Consider the following 21,091-nt stretch of genomic DNA (forward strand, 5'->3'; position numbering starts at 1 on the left):
TATGAAGACAACTTGTAATTTCATTGATCGCTGGCCTTTCAGTCACAAACACATCCATAACTATGAACTTTTAGCAAAAAGAAGGCCGTATAACTTGAATATTGAATGTTTCTTTGATGCATTAATGAACAGTTGATATATATTTCTAGAGAATTTGCTGCACATGTATTCCCAGTCTTTGTTGGCTTTCATTCCCTAGCAACATTGCTATACATTTGAGTCAGTTTAAAAGTGTTTCTATTATAAAAGTTACTATTACTGTATAAGCTGTGTTCTTTCAAAGCTGTGAGAAAAGAGGTGAAAATCCAGGAGTTCAACCTCAGGCTAAATCACTACTTTATCATTACAGAAATTGAATAATTTCAATCACAGAGACATGAATAATTTCAGCTCTCTGCTTTCTTTAAGGGTGGTAATCATGCCTGGGTTAGGATATTAATCATGTGCATGAACCATGTAGGACACAGAATATTTGGCTCTAGACAATCAAAGGCCCTGAAAGCCTTTATTCACTCACATACATTTGCAATCCAAATATATCGAATGTTTTTTTCTTTGAAATGTTCTATTTTTCTCAGTTATATGTTGCACATAAGCTGAACATAATTTGTGAAAAACAGGTTTTCACTGTACTTAGAAGATGTATAATACATTAGTATGAATGGTGGTAGGTGTTGGACTGTGTGGGCAGTTTATCAGCCATGATACAACTTGACAATAGTGCCATCTGAGTATTGCTTTGTTCTGCTTTCTCTAATGTAGTCCACACATGCTAAACTTCCTTTGTAGGTAACAGGTTTAAGGGTTGTGATGTATTACACTCAAGACTTCATGAACAATTCGTCTCAGAGCTGAGGAGACACTGAACCTCCTGGTGGTGAAATGTGCAAATTACAATGATTGTAATGCATGAGAGGAAGCCAGTGCCTAAATCAAACATCAATTTTTGTGCCCTTTGTGAACATCCTGTAAAAATTATTACTGTATCAGTACAGTGTCACCATCTGTTCTTTCATTTAAGCCTTCATGCATCTCAGTGCAATAAATGTATTCACATGAGAGTATGAATATGAGCTCCACAACCCTTACCTTACTGTAAGGATCCAGCAGGTACAGTATGATATAACTCTGATGGTCCAGAGCTGTGAATTATATGAAGACAATTTCACCTTTTCATTTCATTTAAAAGCACAGGTGTCCACTCCCACTGGTACTGTACAGTCTTACTGTGGCTTATACAATATCTCACAGCCCGATGTTGAGGGATTTTATCACAGACCTGCTCTGTGTGCTCACTGACCTACTGAAAATTAAAAGGCTTTTTGTTAATATAGAGCTATTGCTTCTGGTTTGACCCCTTATAAAACTCTAATTTGTCTCATGATTATCTTTAGAATCCCAGTTTCATAACAAACTGTCACTGACCAAGCCACTGGTGCACGAACATATGTTAGTCTGGTTAGACATATGTCAGACACCAAACTTGGCCTAAAGTGAGACTGACATTTTTGCAAAAACAGAGACACTACCTCAGGCCATCACACAGTTTAGAGACGTTCTATAATAACAATTACAAAATGGTGTGGAGTGAGCAATAATAAAGGAAAGATTATGAATTAATTTCAACTATACTTCACTTGAGTATTTCCATCTTATACTACTTTATACTTAAGGTCCACTCCTACAATCAGACGGGAATATTGTACTTTTTACTCCACTACATTTAATTAGATTTCAATTTTACATACAAAACAGACAATGAGTTTGTAAAATATGATGCACTGTTATGGGCTGAACTACTTCAGTGAAGCTCAAACGATGTTCACCTCGGTCAACTATGGCAGCAAAATGCTACTTACTCGTGAATGCATTAGTAATAGTAATAGTTTTGAATATATATTGTTACAGTAATGCAAACCTTTATATAAGCAAGATTTTCACTGCAGGACTTTTACTTGTCACAGAACATTTATATTTTGCAGTATTGATACTTTTACTCAAGTAGAGGATGTGGATACTTCTTTCACCACTGGAAATGTCTGTGTCAGCTAAATTCTGTCCTCATTTTCTGCTCAAAGAGAGGGCTAGTTCACTGGCTTGCCGTGTGCTTTAGTTCAATAATTAGCATTGTGCAACCAACGAGCATAGACATCTATCTGAAGCGTGATATATTGTTTAATCTTAGATAGATTGGTTTGAACAACAAGACACTTCAGAGCATTTGCAGTATTATCCAGTCTTCTAAAACACAGAGGATTCCCTCAGAGATTAAAATATATTTAATCTATATGAATATAATATGAAATATGAATATAATATGAAACATAATAACCAGTTTACATGGTGTTAACTGAACAGTATGAAAGGCTTAATGGTTTGAGAATATCTTTAAAGTGTTCCATACCAATATCTTTATGAGTAATGTAAAAAAAAAAAAAAAAAAAGATAATTCCTGAACCATAATGCAAAAATTCTCATGCTCTATAATGAAGGACAAAACATTTTTTCCCACCAACTTTATTATACAAATTCTTTGTAAGTCACTGTCGTATCCAAGGGGATCAATGCATTGAACAATAACAAAAGGGTTGTTTCGAAATTTATAGGCATGAAAATAAATCCATGGAATTTCTTTACTGGACACTATCCCTGTCCATACAATTTACCATTAGTAAATTAGCTTTACATTTCAGGTGGCCATTAACCATCCTCACTCTAAATGAATTCATAATGGTAAAAACATACACCATATTCATTCATTTCTCTCTGAAAACTAGCCTTTTTCAGCTCACTTGCCTGCGTATTAGTTCTAAGCTGTGAAAAAGAAATAACTCCTGTAGCCACATAGGAGGCTACGACAATAGAAAGACAACAAAATGTTATGAGTTTGGCACTGTACAATTCATTAAATACTAACACATAATTTGTTGAATCCTCAAATTAATGTCGAAGAGATCACTCAAAATATTCTGATTGTACTAGCTATACAAAATACAATACTTGCACAAATTAGATTAACCATTTATAAAATTGTGATAATGAGTTTCGATGGATATGGCTTGTGAGATATTACAGACTTTGCTACAGACCTTTTTGTGGCTCTATTAAAAAAATCTAAAACTACTGTATGTCATCTGTCCTAATTCCCTGAAAAAGACACTGCACTTGAAGCATTCAGGTTTCCGTCAGACCTCCGTCTTTCACCAACCTGTGTAATAAACATTCATCCAAACACACATACATTATGGCGTCAGGGGTTTTGTGTGGACCACCCATATTAAGTTATTGAGTCAGGCTGCTGCAGCGGAGACAACAGACCGTCTCTAGTCTGGAGGCGTTGCTAACTTCTGGCCCGTCCCAAACTCGTCGTATATCCCTCACTGGCTGTTAAAACAACATCATCTACACATACATTTAGAAGGCTGCAGATTTTTTCAATAGATGTTTTTGTACCAGAGTGGAAACCTAAGTAATCGCTTGAGATCAAGAAGTCATAAGGCCGATGTCTAGGCACGGTACATACAGCTGGAAAACTGGCCATATAAGCGTTGATGGCCTTAACATCCAGGCATGCTGTAAATGCCTCTCAATGAAATGGAGCTGGCATGCATCAAGATTTGGAATGTTTCTAAAAACTTTATGACCAGATGTATGAAAAACCAACTAGTCGTGAGAATGCTAGTTATCTAAAAACAATAAACACTTAAATCCCACCAAGTAAAAGAACATCACATCATAAGATAATTGTTAATAATAACCATAACAGTTATAATAATTATTAATAATAACACTCCATCATATTCATAACAACTACATTTAGCACTGTGTATAGGAAGATTGTCCAAATGAAATCTGTGTTTCTGTTTTATCAGCATTTCATCTTTGTATCCTTTCATATGACTGAACAAAAACTGAGCAGTAACACCTTTCCCTCTTTGATCTAGGTAATTAACTCTGTTGATTAAAAAAAATCCTCTCTTAATACAATACCTTCCATTGATCAGTCATACTTTTTCAGCCATGCTTGTACAGAATGTAAACCTTGAGGACACGATACAAAGTATGTTTGTATCTGGTGCAAATATCGGGGGGGGATAGATTTGTGCAAAGTTTTGTCTCTGTGTTTCTCTTTGAACTGTGCTTAAATTGCTCTTGTTTTTTGTACACGTTAATACTTAATACATCATGACAATATCAACACAAAATCAAGAGAAAGAGATAGCATTTTATATGGACCACAGATATCACATACTACAGTATATAGGATAGGATAGCCCTTAGTATTGATAAGCGTTGTTATTGATGAAGATTTTTTTTTCTCTTTTCTTGTTTTTTTTAAACTCATACTGGCTGAAGTGCGTTATGATACAGCAAGGTCTTTGTCTTGAGGACAGGAAGGGCTTCCTAACCATCCGAGTCTCTTACGGCATACAGAGCCATGCGGGGAAAGGCCTCAGGCTGCCCTCGCTCCTGACTCAGAGGTTGTTTTTTTTTTTTGTTTTTTTTTTTTTAGGCTTGCTCTGAAGCCAATCCTTTGACTGTACAAAATATCACTGACTTCGTATAATTTGTCACCTGGTGAGAAGAATAAAATGGTGATTGTCAGACCAGCTTCCTCTGTGGTATTTTCTTTGTATCTCCATAAATGGCTTTGAAGGACAGTTGTGTAAGTGCAACCTCTGCGTCATGGTCTATTCATTTGTGCTCTGTAGAAAAACCTTTGCTCCTCATATATGCAACCTACATTAAAGCAAGTTGCCTTTTTATTGGTAAACTGAACACATATGTCTGTTCTGTAATCTCTTGACTCGTGTGTGTTTATGTCAAGATTTTTTTTGTAACATTGTGGCTGATGGCTCTAAATTATTTGGTAAGCCACTGTTTTTACAGTTAGGCCCTGATCTATGGTTGGGATCACTCAGGAAACCTTACCCATAACGTATTCTAACATCAGCTTACACTCCTGTAGTGTAACAGTGATCAGAGTGTGAGGTCCTCTGGGGATTGGATCTAAGGTCACATGGAAAACTAGGCAACCCAGGCATCAGATTGGTAATGTGGGTACGTCCGCGGTTTAAATCGGGCACGGAGTCCTGCCAATAGTGTCAGGCTGCTGTGTCCCAGTCTGAAACAGCCCCTTTCTTTGTCCGCTCATTTACATAGGAAGCAACAAAAAGCAGTTCTGTCTCCCTGTGTCAGGGTGAGGTTGGTTCAGCGGAGCGTCAGATCTCCGAAATCCCTCACCAGGCACATGGTTCATTCAGATTTACCTGGTCCACCTTGGGCTCTTTACCCACGAGAGTCAGTCTAATAAATCGTTGATGACGAGGGCTGAGCAGGTCGACAGTCCAGTCCAGCAGGTAGTTGGCTCAATTCTCTATGAAATTCTGTGATACAATATTCCACATGGTCCTCCTCTTCATCAACCTCTTTTATATATATGTATATATATATATCGTCTGGTTCCCTATCTAATATGGCTCCTGAGTACTTTTTGACAAAAACATATATATATATAAAAACAAAATTATGAACGACACTTCTGTTGGTATTGTTTCACCCTTCTTATCAGTCTTTCTACAAGTAATGGCACCGCTGTATATGGCAATATGGCAAATTCTGTTACAAAATATGGCTGATGTAGGCTATCACATAATTGGAACAGATATTCCCCACCTAAATTTTTAATTAAGTAATCATATTTAAGCTATTTAATTACAAGATAACACTAATTTGAATAGCCTAAACACGTTATACTGTTACTATACTTTATACTTCTAGTTTTATTTCTTGTATATTTCTTGTATATCTAGTTAAATGCAGAAGGGTGATCTATTCCCATAACTTACATGAGGGGTAAACTCTACTTTAGGCACAAACCTCACACTGTCACCTCATTTTTACTCCCCGTCCTGATCCCCTGACTACCTCCTCCACTTCCTCCCGACCCCCCACCACCGCCTCCCGGTATGAAATGTAGCTGCTCAATGGTGTTCTGCCTTTTGGCTGCGAAAGCCATCCTCCTCGCGCTGTGGCCCCCTAGTGTTCCCGTTCCCATGACTACGCCTGCCCCGGGCATCTCCCCTGCCCAGCCCATGCCCCCGCTCATGTGCCCCGTCATGGTCGTGTTCCTCTCCTGCTCTCGTCCAGACGTGGGGTGAGAGTTCATCTTGATCATGTGGTGCCGGTCGAGGGAGGGCGTGGCGCAGACGTTCTGCTGGGACTGGGCCTTCTGCTGGCGGGGCAGCGTGGGGACGATCCCTCCCGTGTGGGCGTACGGATCTACAACACCCATCCCGCCAACCCCCATCCTCTCTTCCAGATGGTCCGGTGACATGAGCAGCCGTTCCTGCCTCTCCTGCCTCTCCTGCCTGTCCTGCCTGTCCTGGGTCTTGCGGGTGAGGGTCTGCGTGTTGGAGTTCTTATTGGAGGCAGCCATGGCTTTGTAGTACTGGTGTTGCTGGTTCTTGGACAGCCTGGACAGAGTCCCAGTGTTGCCAGGGACGTCACCCATGTTGAGTAGCTGGTCAGTTGACTTAACTTTCCTCGGGGGCTTGGAGAGAGTGTCGTAGTTGGGGTTGTACTGGGGCTCTGGGGGATCCAGAGGGTAAGGGTTGGGGGTGGGCGAGGCAGGCATGCCAGAAGGCGGCGGTGGGATCCAGGGACGAGCTGCGTGCCTGGGGAGGGTTCCTCTCCCACTGAGCGTGTAGTCTCCACCCCAGTGGAGGTGGTGCTGAGAGGACTGGAGGGCCGGCTGGGCTGTGTGAGGCCGGCGCTTGGTGGTGCAGTACCCTGATGAGTACTCATCAAGACCTTTTTCTGGAAGCCAAACAACATTTCTCTGAATTGTTTATCACCGCAGTAAACAGAATCAGCACATAATGATGAATCCTGCACTTTATGCTATAGTGTCAAGAGTGTCACTGCGCTTCAGTACTCATGAAACAGCTGCACAAACGGCACTGTTAGGGGAGTGAGGGGCAGACAGGCTAGTACATTTGTCCTCGTTTCTCGAAAATGAAGGTACTTACCGAGGCGTTTGAGTGAGGAGTATCTGTTGAGCTCGGGCTTGGTGGCGCTCTCATAGGAGGGAGGCAGCTGAGCCAGGTTGTGCAGGGAGTGGTGGAAGGCAGGCTGGGATTTGGTGTTGTTGTGTTTACTGGAGAGCAGCGTGCCTCCAGCTGCCAGCTGAGCATTGTTCATTCGAGGGGTGCGTTCTACGGAGACCACAGGGGAGAAAAACGACTGCGTGTTAAATGAGATTTGCTCCTCTGGATATAGCGCACCGCAAGTAGCAGAGTGTGAATCTGCTAACATTCACTGGAACAGACTGATTTTAACTTGCTTTCAACACTAACACAAGCAGCCAAAGCTATGATAATCATTATTATTGTTGGGATGAATGAGTCTACTTTTGAGCTTAAAATGAAACTGAATGAGGTAAATGAAGCATCGTGGTGATTACATGTAATTTACATAGGAGCCCGGCTTTCACCAGCTGCCTTACCGATAGTTGCGGTGTGTTTGGGACTGGTGCCCGATGAGTGGATGAAATTGTGCTGCAAATTTCCCACTGTAAGTCAAAAGAACATAAAGTAATTAACTCACAAAATGGATGTAAGGCAGTTTCAAGTTGAATGGTATTTTAGCATAAAAAAGATCAAGGCAACTATAGACATATACAGCAGCTATCTGAAACAATTCACTTTCACGTGATCATATAAAGCATACTTGGAGAATCAATATTAGCAGACGAGGAAGTCAGAGGTATCTTTTCTAAGTGACCACAGCCAGTAAAGAAAAATACAGAGATTAAAGATAACATTTTTTACACACCACCACTGAGGATCCTTATTTTTCCTTTAACAGTTTTAAAGATATCTTGATGGTGGGACACACACACACACAAAACATGTATTCATATACAGACATGACACACATGATATGCCTCTGCACACAGAGGACACAAAAGCTCTGATTGTGCGTGTGATTTGTGCTAATTCTGGAAGAGCCCTAAACCCCTCACATCTGTTGTCCTTGCTGGGTAGTCCTGGGGTGTAAAGATTTTTTGGAGGTCTCCCCAGTGTCCCCTGTCCGTCCCCTACGGTCAGAGCCACGCTGTTGTTTCTCTCATCCTGCTGGACTGGGCTCGACTGGTGCCGCAACATGTCGACCAGGGCTCTAGTTAACACAAAGCAAAAAGGAAATATGAGATTAAACTTGGAAATAACTGGCTAATGGCTAACTGTGATATCACGTTGGTTTCTACCATCATTTCAAACAGTATGAAGAAGTTGTTTACCACTAGCACTTGTTTCAACATGAGATTTTTTTTTCTATTTGTCATTGTGGTTCATATTCATATGTTTCACATTTGATAAGCAATAGATAAACCATATTCTTGTCAGGATGAAGGCTTCTGGCCTATAGAATCATCACATCCATCTTATATTTTCCAATAATATACTGTACTATACTAAATGTGCCTACAATGATGAGAGTGTTATTTAAATAAGCAGAATTAGAAATGTATATATGTTGTTAATTATTTGTGTTCTTTAAGGGACCATCCACCACTAAATATTGCTCTACTACCATCATCCTCCACTAGTGTAGCCACAGACTGAAAAATATAACCTGTACAAAAATCAAAATGCACATATTTATTGCCAAGATTGCAGACTACATATGAGATGAAAAGCCCAGAGGAAATCAAAACAACCATGAGTTCTGCAGCAGCCACTTGATGAAGATCAAATATGTTTCAGCTGATGACTAACAACATTATTCTGAGCCCAGAATGATGAATCTAGGCCATTTATGGAGTCCTGAAAACCTAATTTCATTACAGTATTCATACATGGAAGAAGAAGAAACAAATCCAACAGTGAGAGGAGATGAAGGAAAATGTTTGTCTTAACCTCACCTGGGCATGTTGAGGTCCCTTTGGTTGGCTTCCTGTTGCACCTTGTTGAAGACCACCTTGATGCCAACGGCGACAGCCACCATGAACACAACCACGCCGCCAATGACGAAACCAGTGTTGTGGCTCTGCTGCTTCAGTGGATCAAAGTCTGGGTCAGGACCTAATTCCTCTGGTATAATCATGGCCTCTGTCTGTGGCTTAGCCCAGTCTGGAGAGTGATAGTTTTTACAGCTGTCCTGCTCCAGTTGCCGGCTACGCTCTGGACAGCAGAAGCGGTAGTGGCAGGTTCCACAGCAATAGATGAAGGTGTCCTTGGAGCAGTTGAAAGCGCTGTCAAAGTGTCCCATCACGTCATAATACCCCCGACATACGTCCATCCACACATCTATCAACCGTGGTCGAATGGGCGCCACCTGGGCTGCGCCTAAGGGCGGAGCCAGGGCCTCCGCTGAAGTCACATTCTTGGGGAACATGACCTGGGGCAGGGGTCTAGGAGGTGTCTCCAGAACCCCCTCTGAAGTCTCTGGAAGTTTCTCAGGGGTTTTGGTCCGGCCTTGGAGGGCAGCTGGCCTTATATTGGCCTGGATGGCAAGGAGCAGGAGCGAGGAGCTAGGGTCAATCTCAGGCTCCTCTGTGAACGACCTCGCCGAGGGGTTTACGTGCTGAGGAGGGGGGGGGGACGGAGAGGTCTCCACAACAGTGGTAAGTGGGGCAGTAAGGAGGGAGAGCAGGGAGACAGCAAGGACTTGGAGATTGGTGGTGGGCGTCATTTTTACATGACTAAGAGATCTATTTTCTGTTGTTGAGTCAATGCAGTTACAACGCTGTATCCGCTTTTGCAGTTTAACCCACTAAAATGGCATGCGAAGTATTCAAGAAGCATGTACAACCTACTGAATATTGATGATGTATCACCAGAGTCATTCAGTAGTGTTGGATGATGAAATCTGACACCAGAATTTTTTGTTTTGTCAGAAACTGAGTATTTATATGATGTAATAGAAAAACTCAGGAACAATAAAACACTATCAACATCAGTTTGAAGGTCTCAATAATTGTGGGTAATGGAAATAAAATTGTTTTAATTTACTGCTAGAAAAGAACTCTGAATGTGTAACAACTTCATCTTTTGCCCTTCAGAAACACCTCTCAAGTCTACAACACTAAAATGGACGCAGCTTTGTAAAAAGGACAAACTAAAGACAACAATCCTCATGCTTTTAGTCCTTAATGTCTCATTCTACGTGTCCCACTGAACAAAAGAACATGTATGTGATGTACTGCTGGATTATTTTTTTCTTGTGAGCACAAAACCCAGTAAAAATCTGTAGGAAGTATTGTTTTTTTAACAAAATATGGCAGTCCTATACATTCCTGTGCTGATCGTGGCACTTGAACAGTAGTCTATGGCCAGTGCTTTGTCAAATGTAAACAGTTTTATCTGTTTTTGTTCAGTCCTGGATGACTATTTCAGTCTGGCACTACGTACATTCAGAATTGGCACTTGTTTAAGCTGTAAGCAGTTCTTTTCTAGAAAAAACATATGAAATCAACAACTCTTTTCATATATTTGGTGCTTTTTGGCATTGTAAACAATCACATGGAAATAACAGACTGCACCACTTAAGAAATCTGTCCATTAATGGTGTCTAGTCTCTCCGGAGCAGGGACTTTATCTCCATGTTAACTTGTCCCAGGCACCCGTCACATCTATAGATACACCATGTACTTTATCTCAATCTTTTCTATGGTCGGATTAATATGCATCAGTGCTCGCCTGGCACGGACTGTTACTGTGATTGGGACGGGGGTGATAATGAGGCAGGCTCAGCTTAAGTGCTAGAAGACTGTAACAACTGAAAATTAGGAGTAAGCATAAACCAAGGAAACGACTCCCAGCCTGTGAAACACATCACAAAATGAGGCAAATGTCATGGATTTTAAATGCTCTGCATTCAGCTTTTAGGCACAAAATAACTCATTAGATATGAACTGAATGGAACGTCGCTTTTCCATGTGACATGTCTCTCTAAGTAAAATTATTCCTGATTTGTCTCTGAGGTTCAAAGAATATCACTTTTGTTGAGAAATATGTAAATGTGTGAAGTTATTGTGTTGGAGGTGTTGGCAATAATAGACAGAGGCAGATCTGTCTCCCACAGAAATTATAATTATATGTAATTATCAAAACGTCCCTATCTGTAGCAGAGAATGTAGGCACAGATGGGGGAGACAGAATGCTGAAATCACCGAGGGCTCCACTTGTTTCAGTTACATGCTCCTCTAACCTTCTGAGGAGAGTTCAGCAGAGGAAAAATGAGAGACACAAAGCAGCAGTTCTCCCACTGACTAATGTTCCAACAGAGCTCTTCAGGAGAATTTTTTTCTCTCTCTTTTCTCGTCGACTCTAAACGTTTTGCTTGATTTTCCAGAATCGTCTTCAGGTTTTATATGTCGACAATCGAACCTGGAACGTGCCGACCTGAGTGTCCACTGTAACACAAACGAGAGACATGATTAGAAAGAAGCTCCACAACTTTTTCCCCCTCACTTACTGACACTTGTGTGTGCGAGAATTTTGAGCATGCGACGCAGTCATTTTTATTAATTGCATTATATATGTGTGTGCATGTGTTGTGGGAAGCTGAGTGTGTGAGTGTGTGTGTTAATGTGCCTGTTTGGCTGCAGGAGGAACACACTCCTGAAAAGCCAATGATAGAGAAAGAGAGCAGAGGGATAAATGCAGGGTAGGGATTTAAATGAGCAAAGAGATTGTGGCGAGCGGGAAGAGCCAGAGGTATAGATGCAGAGACGACCATGAGTGGGAGGGCGGTGTGTGGGTGGCACAGAATCAAGTACATTTCTCCCAGCACTTACCAATACAACATAGCACATCACACAAACAGCATCACCAAACAGATCTGTAAATGCAGTCCATGCCACATGCAAGAAGAGTGCTAATCAAGACTGTAAATCAGCTGCTGTTAGAACAGTTAAAGGGGAAGAATCTGAAACTGTACAAAAGCTTTGTGTGTGTGTGTGTATGTGTGTGTTAGTGTATGTGAGAGACTATAGTAGGCATTCTGTAAACCTCCTTGTAGTCAGTCTCTGCCTCTCCTTTATTCCTCTTGCTCCCTCCTTCTCCTCTTTCTCCATGGTTCTGCCTTTCTCTCTTTCTCAGATTCTGTGCGTGGGTTGAGGCAGCTAACTCTCTCAGAATAGCACTGCAGCTCTGTCTGTGTGTGTGAGTGAAAGCGGCAGTGAAAGAGAAAGGGAAGGCAGAATCCAATCTACACCCATTAACCAAAACCAGATTTCAAAGTCACATCTGCCTGTCTCTTGCTCCACAAGACGACACTGATGCCTCACCACCGTCATCTGCCAGCGCTGCTCAACTTCCATTTGCCTTTTTTTCTTTTCTTTTTTTTCTCCTCCTCCTTCTCCTGCTCTGACTCCACTCACTCCATGAGGATTTTCTGACCAAATATTCAAACCACTCCTCCATAAATGTGCAGCTATCCTAACAATGCATGAGATTTAAAATTCAAACTATGGAGAATACTCATTCAAATCATTGCGGGCCAGTCCTCCTGCACCCAGAACTCCCCACCCCCCAAAGTCTAATATCACATCTTCCCAGCAAAGTGACTCAACACACAAAAGCAGCAAAATGTTCCTGTAGGTATCTCTCTATATATACACTGTGCTGCTGAAGCAATGCAGTAGAGAGAGCGAGGCTGGGAAGCAAAGGGTGAAGGGCACACATTGACAACTGTGTAAGATGCATCCCTGAGTTACATGGCCACTGGAGGGAGGACAAACCGTTTCAACAGATCCCTTGGCATTTGCAAGCACTTGCATGCACTTGTTATGTACGCAAATGAAACCGAGCGGGCCCCCCCTTTCTTTTTTCATTTATTTATTTATTTATTTTACTTTCCATTGCAGCCTGCTGACAAGCTGTGCAGACGGCTGGGCAAGCAACAATTTCAACAGGTGTTTGTTGGAAATGAAACAAAATGGCCTCTTTTTTCTCTTTAGACACGCTGTGGCAAAAGAAAAAAAAGAAACAGAAAAAAAAACGAACGCAGTGATATATGAATGGGTGACACGGGGGGAAGAAAACCTAGACACAAATGTTGATGCAAAAGACAATACAGTGAAAGAGCAGCGGCTGCTTTGGTCTTATCAGTAAAATATGTGCTGCGCAATGACTTTGCATCAGCCGAGTGATTTTTGGACATCGACTCCACAGACTACAAACCATCCTTCATTAGGTTAATAACTTGCAACTTGCAGAGAACAAGCATGCGGGTTATGGACATGACTTGCATGTATCAGTAGGCAAAGAGTGCGTGGGTGTATCCGTACCGGTGTGTGTGTGTGTATGTGTATGTGTGTGTAGTCCGGCTGGATGTGTCGGTGTTGTCCGTGTGTGTGTTATCAGTGGTCTTAATATCAGTATGTTCATAATGTCGCAATGTGCTGCCATTCTATCGATTAAAGTGTTTAAGTGATGAAAAACATGTCTGCCCATCATAAAGCTGCGCGCGTGTAGATGTTTCTGTGGCGCAGCTTTCATCCAAATGTTTTGTTTGACAGCCTCCAGCACAGCTGATGCGTCTAAACAGATGCCAAACTCATTTTCTCTCTCTCCCTCCCCTCCGCACGCACAGAAAACACAGCGAACGTTTAAATCTAAAGCAGTTTTGCCAGTTAATTCGGTAATTGGCGTTGCGTTAATAAAAAAGGTGCATAATGTCGTGCCTTACCTGTGCGTTGCTCTGGGGTTTGATGCTGGAGAAGAGCGCTGGGAGAGCCTGCGCACTGTATCTCAGCGTCTCTCAGATGGCAGCCGAGCAGTTATTGTAGCAGAAGATGATCAGGGACAGCTCGAACTGTTGCTGTTAGGAGGATCTGCCACCTGTTTTTTTAATGTCTCTTTTTTTTAAACAAGTGCTGCAGATCTCAATCGTTCTTGATGTGTCCCCATCCGGCTATTGATAATCCATTATCACGGCAGAAAGAAAGAAAAAAAAAAAACGCGAGCAGGAGAGGGAGAGTGAGAGAGAGAGAGAGGGGGAGAGAGGGAGAGAGAGTCAGTGCCCGACGAGATGTTCTGAGATTTTCTGATACATGTGACAAGGCAATACAACCACACACACTACAGCGGAAAATTCCGTTTGCCGTACAGCACAAGAAGTTACTATCCTGGAGGACGCGCAGTGATCCAGATGTGAGATGCTTAAAATGCTAAACCACCACCACCCCCCAAAAAATCAACTTTTCTCCCTATACAACTGACCGAGGCTGGTTCCCTTCATAATTTCCAAGCCCGATAGGTTTACACCGCCTTAAAAAAAAACTGCGACTGGCCTCACGGAGGTCCGCCAGTGGGGGGAGCGCTGTGATTGGTCCGTCAACACTGGTGCTGATGAGATTCTCAACTCCGTGCTGCTGCTCGGTGCTTATGATCATTAGGCCCATTCAACTGGTGGCGTTCATCTCTATTCACCTCCATTTCATTTTCACTCATTAACTGAATGAACTATTCCCCGAGGGCCTACATTTTACAGCGCTGTGACCAAAATCAATCAGGGATTTTTGGCAACTGTTTTCTCCAAAAAATCAAAAAATAAAAACAAAAAAGTAAAAGACGGGGCTGAGACGAGGCAGTAAAAAGTCTCAAAATTAAAGCAGGCGGTAAATTCAGCGGAAGACCTCCGAGATCCAATGAGTGTATGTGTGCGTGTTTTTTTTCCTTTTTGTGTATGTGTGTGTGTGTGTGTGTGTAAGAGAGAGAGAGAGAGAGAGAGAGAGAGAGAGAGAGAGAGAGAGAGACGGTTGCCACAGCAACTGTGTCATTATGTTGGTGGCAATTATGAAAGCGATGAAAACGGGGAAGGGGAGAGGATTGGCGCAAAAGCTTTAACACTGGAGCGTGAACGAAACTGTCAATTGGAGCCAGACCTACACTGGCAATTCAGAGATTCCTTAGTTTAGGACGAGCAGGGAGGAGGTGGGGCAGCTGGCAATCTGGCTGGCTTTTGTTTGGCTTCACAGTCCACCGTCAGTCACATGAATGAAAAGCCGGGTTTAGGTGTTTCAGAGAATCTTAAACGAGCATTGTGTTGCGTGAATCTGTGATTACACATTAGGTCTCACAATTAACACCATTAGTCCCTATGTGACATAGGAAACCCAGCATGTATTCCCTTTACACCTGAGCCAGACAGAGAGAGAAAATATTCTTATAACTGAACCAAAGAGACATTTTGTAGGTTTGCTATAAGATAAAAGCAAGGGAAATAGGTTTTGCACTAACAGGGAAGGGTATGCCATGGAGGTGGATACCAGGTGGGAAAGGAGGTAAGCACTTCCAAAATGGGTCTTGGGGAAGATGTAAAGGGTTATGTGGAACCCCAGGTGTCTAAGAAAGGCCTGATAATTACCTGCATGGCAGGCTGCTATTTCTACACAGGTGGGTGGGTTGCTGCATGTCTGCAGCAGAGGCCAGCGGAGCCCTTCATTAGATGGGTCCAATGACGCTCTACCGGGTGCACTTTCGCTCACTGGTTTGCTGGGGTGGATGCAATTACTGGTTTCTTTATAATGGTTATTCCATCAATGCAGAACAGGAGACCACTATAAACAAAATGAAGTGCTATTATACGTCACTGAACAGTAAACACGGACACACACCTATCATTGAAGGAGTTTCATTATAAACATATTGAAAAGCATCACCTAATAAAGGAGCAAATATGACTCATTTTTCATTTCACTTCTTGTATTTCAATGTTTTATTTATTTAAATAATTTAAAATGGACACAAAATATCCAGCCAACTGTCTGCACATTAACAGGAGTTTCAGAGGCACCTTTTCCATCCACATTAAGACAGCGCTTCAGTGTGTTTCCTTGGGAAATGTAGACCCCGCATGCATTTAGAACAGAGAGAAAAACCTGCCCAGGAAACTCTGCCAGGTGCAACGGGTGGAGAGACAATTTCTATCAAATGTGGAAGGTTCTCCTACTGATGCCCTCTCTGGTACCCACATGGCTGGTCGGAGAGCTGGGTATTTAAGAGCATGTACTGCTTTTGTAGGGAAGCAGGGGTAGTTTAAGCAAGTCACATCACTGTATGATGATTCATTCTTTCTTTATAAAGTTGTCTGGCAAACCTACCCTGTTTCCATACAGCCACTGATCTAAGTCTTCACACATAACCACAAGACAGCTGAATATGGACATGTCAATTATAAACAACTTTTGAAAATACTGGACAGTGAAACAATTTTGGAGGAATAAAAAAAACTTAAGAGGGGTTTGAGACTCCATGAAGAATATATCAGGCTTTCTACACGCTGCTGCAAACTCTTTCCACTTTCACTTCGTTCAGTTCACAGTTATGAAAAGTACAATTTAAAAGATGTTACTATTTCGTGTGACATTGACAATATTTATCTCCCAATTGTGACCTCTTGCATAATCGTTAAGCAACTTCTACCATTATTTCCTTTCAGCTCAATTTGAAAACCTGACTTTAATTAAAGTAACATCTTGGTTTGGACTCGAGAGTGAGCCTGGCTGAGCAGTACACAGTACCATCACAGCAGCTTCTACCAAGAAACACTTTAAAAAGCTCTGCTATCGAGTCTGAGACAAAAGTAGTTATGTTTTAATTAATGGACAGACATTAGAGGCCATGTTTTGCACAGTGAAAACCACTCCCCATGTCTTTCATTAAGAAGGAGGCTGAGGGAAAAATACAAATGATGGCATGATTTCTGCAGTGAAAGTATATTCTTTCTTCTACAAGAGGAACATATTTGTCATCACGTATTTAGGTATGGAAATGATTAACAAACCTGTAATGCCATCAAGACAAAGTGGTGGCAAAACAAAGGGTAAGATATGATTACAAAGTGGATAGTCTGGATTGGTGGTAGAAAGAGTCAGGAAAAAAGGGAACAAAAACATCATCAGCACACTTCAATATTTATATTTACACACTCTCTCTCTCGTGCGCGCGTGCGCACACGCACACGCACGCACACACACACACACACACACACACTGAGAATTTCGCTGAGGTATTAAAGTCGCCTCAATGCACGCTTTTTATCTGCTTTCTTTTTCCCTGCTACGTTGTTAGTGCTACTATTACTGCTGCTATTGCTGGTGGTGGTACTGGCTCCGTTGGCGCCGTTACCCAGAGTCGCTGGCACAGCCACTGCACTGGGTCCTGCTCTCTTGGTGGGGTCACCTGCGTGCTTCTTTGGCTGTGGGCCATCACTGGGGTCCTGTGGAGCCCCCGAGGTCCCGCCAGGCCCACCCATGGCGTGGATCTCTGTGAGCAGACGAGCGCGGGACTCATATTCTGCATAGTCCTCTAACAGCAAACGCCCGGCCTCTTCGTTCAGAGCCGACTCTGGGTTTGGATGGATGAGAAGACACTTGATTGTCTGTGGGGGGAAAATAAAGACAGAGAAGTAAAAAATTGTGGAAGAAAACGTAGATGATTCCAAGACCGACAAAGACCAATGGGTCATCTTACAAGTAAGACATGTCTGAGGCCGAGTTCTGCTTTCCAGTCCCTCTTCAACACGTTGACACAGATCTCTCCCTTGTGACCGACATTGGGGTGAAAAATCTTGGTCAGGAAATAACCCTTGGGTGGAACCGCAGGGAAGTCCTTCCCAAGGACCAGGCGCATTCGGAAAATGCCACCAGCAAATGGAGTTCCCTCTGTCAAAGCATAAAGAATTCATCACATGAACAGTATGTCCTTACTGTGCCAAACTTGCTCCATAAAAAGAGGATCATAGAGCAACAACTGAGTCAACTAACACCCAAGTCAGCCGCAGATCGAGTTCAAAATCCTTGACTTTATTTTAATCCATTTGGGTTCTGATCAAAACATACGCTCTAATGAACATGTGACCTTATAAAATGTTCTTTACAGCTACTTGAAATTAATGAATACAATGCCTGCATTAGCCTTTAGGCAAACTGTCCTTGGACAATGTGACTGTTTTGGTTATAGTTTGTTTGCAAATATCTGATACCAGTATCTGTGCCCATTATATCAAACGGATGTAGAGAAGGTGCTCTGAGGAAGAGTTAAAGTGTGAACAAGTGCCAGGCTCTTCAAGGCCTACTTAACAATAACATGGTCTGCAATGAGCTCACAAGGTTTGAAGATAGCATGGACATTGTTGGTTGTGTGGTTCAAGTGGGTTATGTGTCTCACATGTAATTAGCGACACCCACAAAATCCATAAATAAAAGTACATTAATGTGGATTTTCAAGCAGCCATGGAAAAGATTATTTCAATTTTGTACAACTGCATTAATGCACATCTCAAGGAGACGTCATCCTGATGAATAAATTATGCAAAGAATAAATGTTACTCGGATCCAAAAGAACAGCTTGGATCCACAAACTACCTAAACATGCTGAAGCAGATGATTGTCATATTTTGGCCATCATAAGAGAGAGAGGTTAACAGGCAAGAGCTGTTATTACCATAGGCTGATAATAGAAGGTTGGTCATCAAGTACACTGCCAAATAGTTATGAAGCGGTTTTACTCAAAGTCCAGTGGTAAACAACTGACATACTGTAAGCTGCAAGTATGACGCAGGTGCAACTTAAATCAAAAGTTGCAGTTTTTAAGTTGACCTTTGAAGTATATGACTTACACTTGAATCATGTGATTGTTACCTGACAGTTAACATGCCAAATCAATAAAATGACAAAAATACAAGTACTGTATTGACTTTTCGGTAATTCCATCTAACCAGGGTTTCATGCTTTACAGACAGTGAGACAGGATAACATGCTAAGGAAACTGCTTTATGGACAGACAGAAACTGATCCAAATCGATGCTGACACGTAAATGTGGTGTGAGGTTAAAAAAAAAAAAAAAAAAAAAAACTTAAATCACTAAGAGACAACACAGAGGGCCTATCTCTGTGCAGTCCTTACCTGGTCCTTCAATGGCTGTGTGCAGTTCAGTTATATCTTCCTCACTGGGATAAATCTTGATACCCTCAGGCGGGTCTGCTGCTAAAGCTGAAACCTCTTTGTAGACCAAGCGAAGAACATGAGGGGGCAAATTCTCCACATTGGAGTTCTGGAGAAAAACATAAAAATGGTTTAGGCAACTCTGGTTAGGCACACATACAAATACAGGCCTGGTATAAATGAAAATCTAAAAGCTAGGGGTATTTTGATGATGTTGACAGAAATGGTCAAGCTATTTTACTGACCCAGTTAACTGACTGACTGAAGAAGATGATGTTCACCTTGGCAAACAGCATAGTTAAACACTTAAGTGTTTGTAAGCTGAATCTAGTACACTGATAATGGCCTATAACAACTTTAAAATTTCCAAACAGACCGTTAATAAACCATAGTTGTGATATTTTTCTATAGTATATCATCTGATGCCAGCTGCCAAAATATAATGCCAAGTCACCAACTACTGTAATTGAATTTCCTGTAAGGTGGACAACTTGTTTTGTACCTTCATTTTGACTTTAGCAAAATGCTACATCAGGTTTGTGGAAATAATAAATACTGGTATCTGCCTCAATGAGCCATATGAAGGTATTATCAAAACAGTCAATCTGACATTATATGATTATCAATTCATTGTGCTAACTCACCAGTGTATCAGTTTAAATGATATCCACAGACAAGGCTTATTGTACAAACTTTTAATAATTTCCACAACCAGGAAGAAAACATTGCCCAATCAACTTAAGATTTTTTTTAATCCTCCTGATTTAAAAAAAAGAAAAGAAAAGAAAGAAAATCTGAAGTCGATGGGGCAGGGTTTCATCAATTGATGCTCCTCATTATATTTTATACTCATTCGTGTGAATAACAAACCTTGTTTCATGTGAGCCCAAAAGTTTCATCTTTAAGGCAACGGCTCTTACACCCCGTCAAGTATCCTCATAGAAGTCAAGCAAGTTTTATCCTTACTTATTTAACCTGATCTTAATCCGGGATCAACACAAGCTCAAAAGCCAGATAACATTACTATTACGGTGAGATAAATGTAACGTCCGTCTATAGGTAACTTTATGTTAGCGTTAGCGTTACTAGCCTAGCCTCGATCAGATACCGCTAACGTTAAAGATGCTGAGTGGTTTTAAAATTGATGATCCAGTCTTTATTATATTCAATTAATTTGTTAATTTATGAAAACGTAGATGACTATTCTTAGTTAACGCCAGAGACTCCAGCAAATAGACACAACCCAAATTAAGTGATCGACGGCTGACGACGGCTAACCATCGGATCAAGCTAGCAGCGACTACCGTTAGCCGTTAGCAACGAGCTCGGCCATCCGACTTACCATCTTTAACTTGAGTTCTGCTACGGTAGTGGATGTCTGGCTGGTGTCCGGTAAGAGGAGACTTTTTCGTTAATGTTGGAGAAAAAAAACTATCTTTGATGACAACTTCGCCCGGTCTCACTGGCTGCTGTTCTTTTCTTTTCGTTGACACAGGAACAAAAATACGATCCTCAGTTTAACCTACCACCATTGACCAATGGGCATCTTAGTGACGTTATACGTCAGACAATGTAAGCCAATCACGATGCACTATTGTCGTTGCGTCACAGACAAAACCCTATCAGCCACATGGAGTCGAAAATAAGACTGATACTGGTCAGTCATTGGTCCGTTTGAAAAACTCACACCCCCCCCCTCTGAAAAGATGAATCTGTGATAACTAAACACAATAAAGATATAAAACAAGAGTAAAAACAGAATCACTCATTTGGAAGCAGGGAAAGAGAGACCATTAATGAACACAACAACCTTTGAATTTAGTAAATTTAACGGTGGAGGAAGTACTCGGATCCTTCACTTATGTAGTACTAACTAAAAATACTCCATTACATGTAAAAGTCAAGTTACTTGAGGAAAAGTGTAACCAGAACATGTTTTTAAAATATTAAAATAAAGTACCCAATGCAGTAATATGCCCTCTGTATATTTATATATTATTATTATTATTACTGTTACTCTATTATCAAATCATTGTCATCAATGTGTAAGCAGAATTTTACTGTTGTAGCTTATTAAGATTGAGCTATTTTTATTTTACACAAGGGTGCAACTAATGATTATTAAGTATCAA

General features: G+C 41.4%; 2 protein-coding genes across 2 annotated transcripts; both read right to left on the bottom strand.

The window, feature by feature from the left end:
• Positions 1–4,152: 4,152 nt before the first annotated feature.
• LOC108887290 (protein shisa-7) lies at positions 4,153–14,677 on the bottom strand. The gene is made up of 6 exons (XM_018682607.2): positions 13,699–14,677; positions 8,927–11,419; positions 8,027–8,181; positions 7,508–7,573; positions 7,032–7,217; positions 4,153–6,819 (listed from the first exon to the last, which is right to left on the bottom strand). Exons 2-6 carry the CDS (start codon positions 9,694–9,696, stop codon positions 5,882–5,884), a joined length of 2,115 nt encoding a protein of 704 aa, XP_018538123.1. The 5' UTR covers positions 9,697–11,419; positions 13,699–14,677; the 3' UTR covers positions 4,153–5,881.
• Positions 14,678–15,695: 1,018 nt separating this feature from the next.
• ube2s (ubiquitin-conjugating enzyme E2S) lies at positions 15,696–20,498 on the bottom strand. Its single transcript, XM_018682606.2, has 4 exons — positions 20,302–20,498; positions 18,921–19,068; positions 17,487–17,677; positions 15,696–17,394 (listed from the first exon to the last, which is right to left on the bottom strand). The coding sequence occupies exons 1-4, from the start codon at positions 20,302–20,304 to the stop codon at positions 17,026–17,028; spliced, it is 711 nt and encodes a 236-aa protein (XP_018538122.1). The 5' UTR covers positions 20,305–20,498; the 3' UTR covers positions 15,696–17,025.
• Between the last annotated feature and the right edge of the window lie 593 nt (positions 20,499–21,091).

Source organism: Lates calcarifer, linkage group LG15 (assembly GCF_001640805.2).
Source record: "Lates calcarifer isolate ASB-BC8 linkage group LG15, TLL_Latcal_v3, whole genome shotgun sequence".
NCBI classification, from domain to species: domain Eukaryota; kingdom Metazoa; phylum Chordata; class Actinopteri; family Centropomidae; genus Lates; species Lates calcarifer.

Coding starts and splice junctions, on each gene's coding strand:
- LOC108887290 (XM_018682607.2), bottom strand. CDS start 9,696: ATGACGCCCACCACCAATCTCCAAGTCCTTGCTGTCTCCCTGCTCTCC. Junction 7,218..7,507: donor CAAACACACCGCAACTATCG/GTAAGGCAGCTG, acceptor TGGTCTCCGTAG/AACGCACCCCTCGAATGAAC. Junction 6,820..7,031: donor CTCCTCACTCAAACGCCTCG/GTAAGTACCTTC, acceptor TTTGGCTTCCAG/AAAAAGGTCTTGATGAGTAC.
- ube2s (XM_018682606.2), bottom strand. Junction 17,678..18,920: donor CACAGCCATTGAAGGACCAG/GTAAGGACTGCA, acceptor ATGCTTTGACAG/AGGGAACTCCATTTGCTGGT. Junction 17,395..17,486: donor GCCTCAGACATGTCTTACTT/GTAAGATGACCC, acceptor TTCCCCCCACAG/ACAATCAAGTGTCTTCTCAT.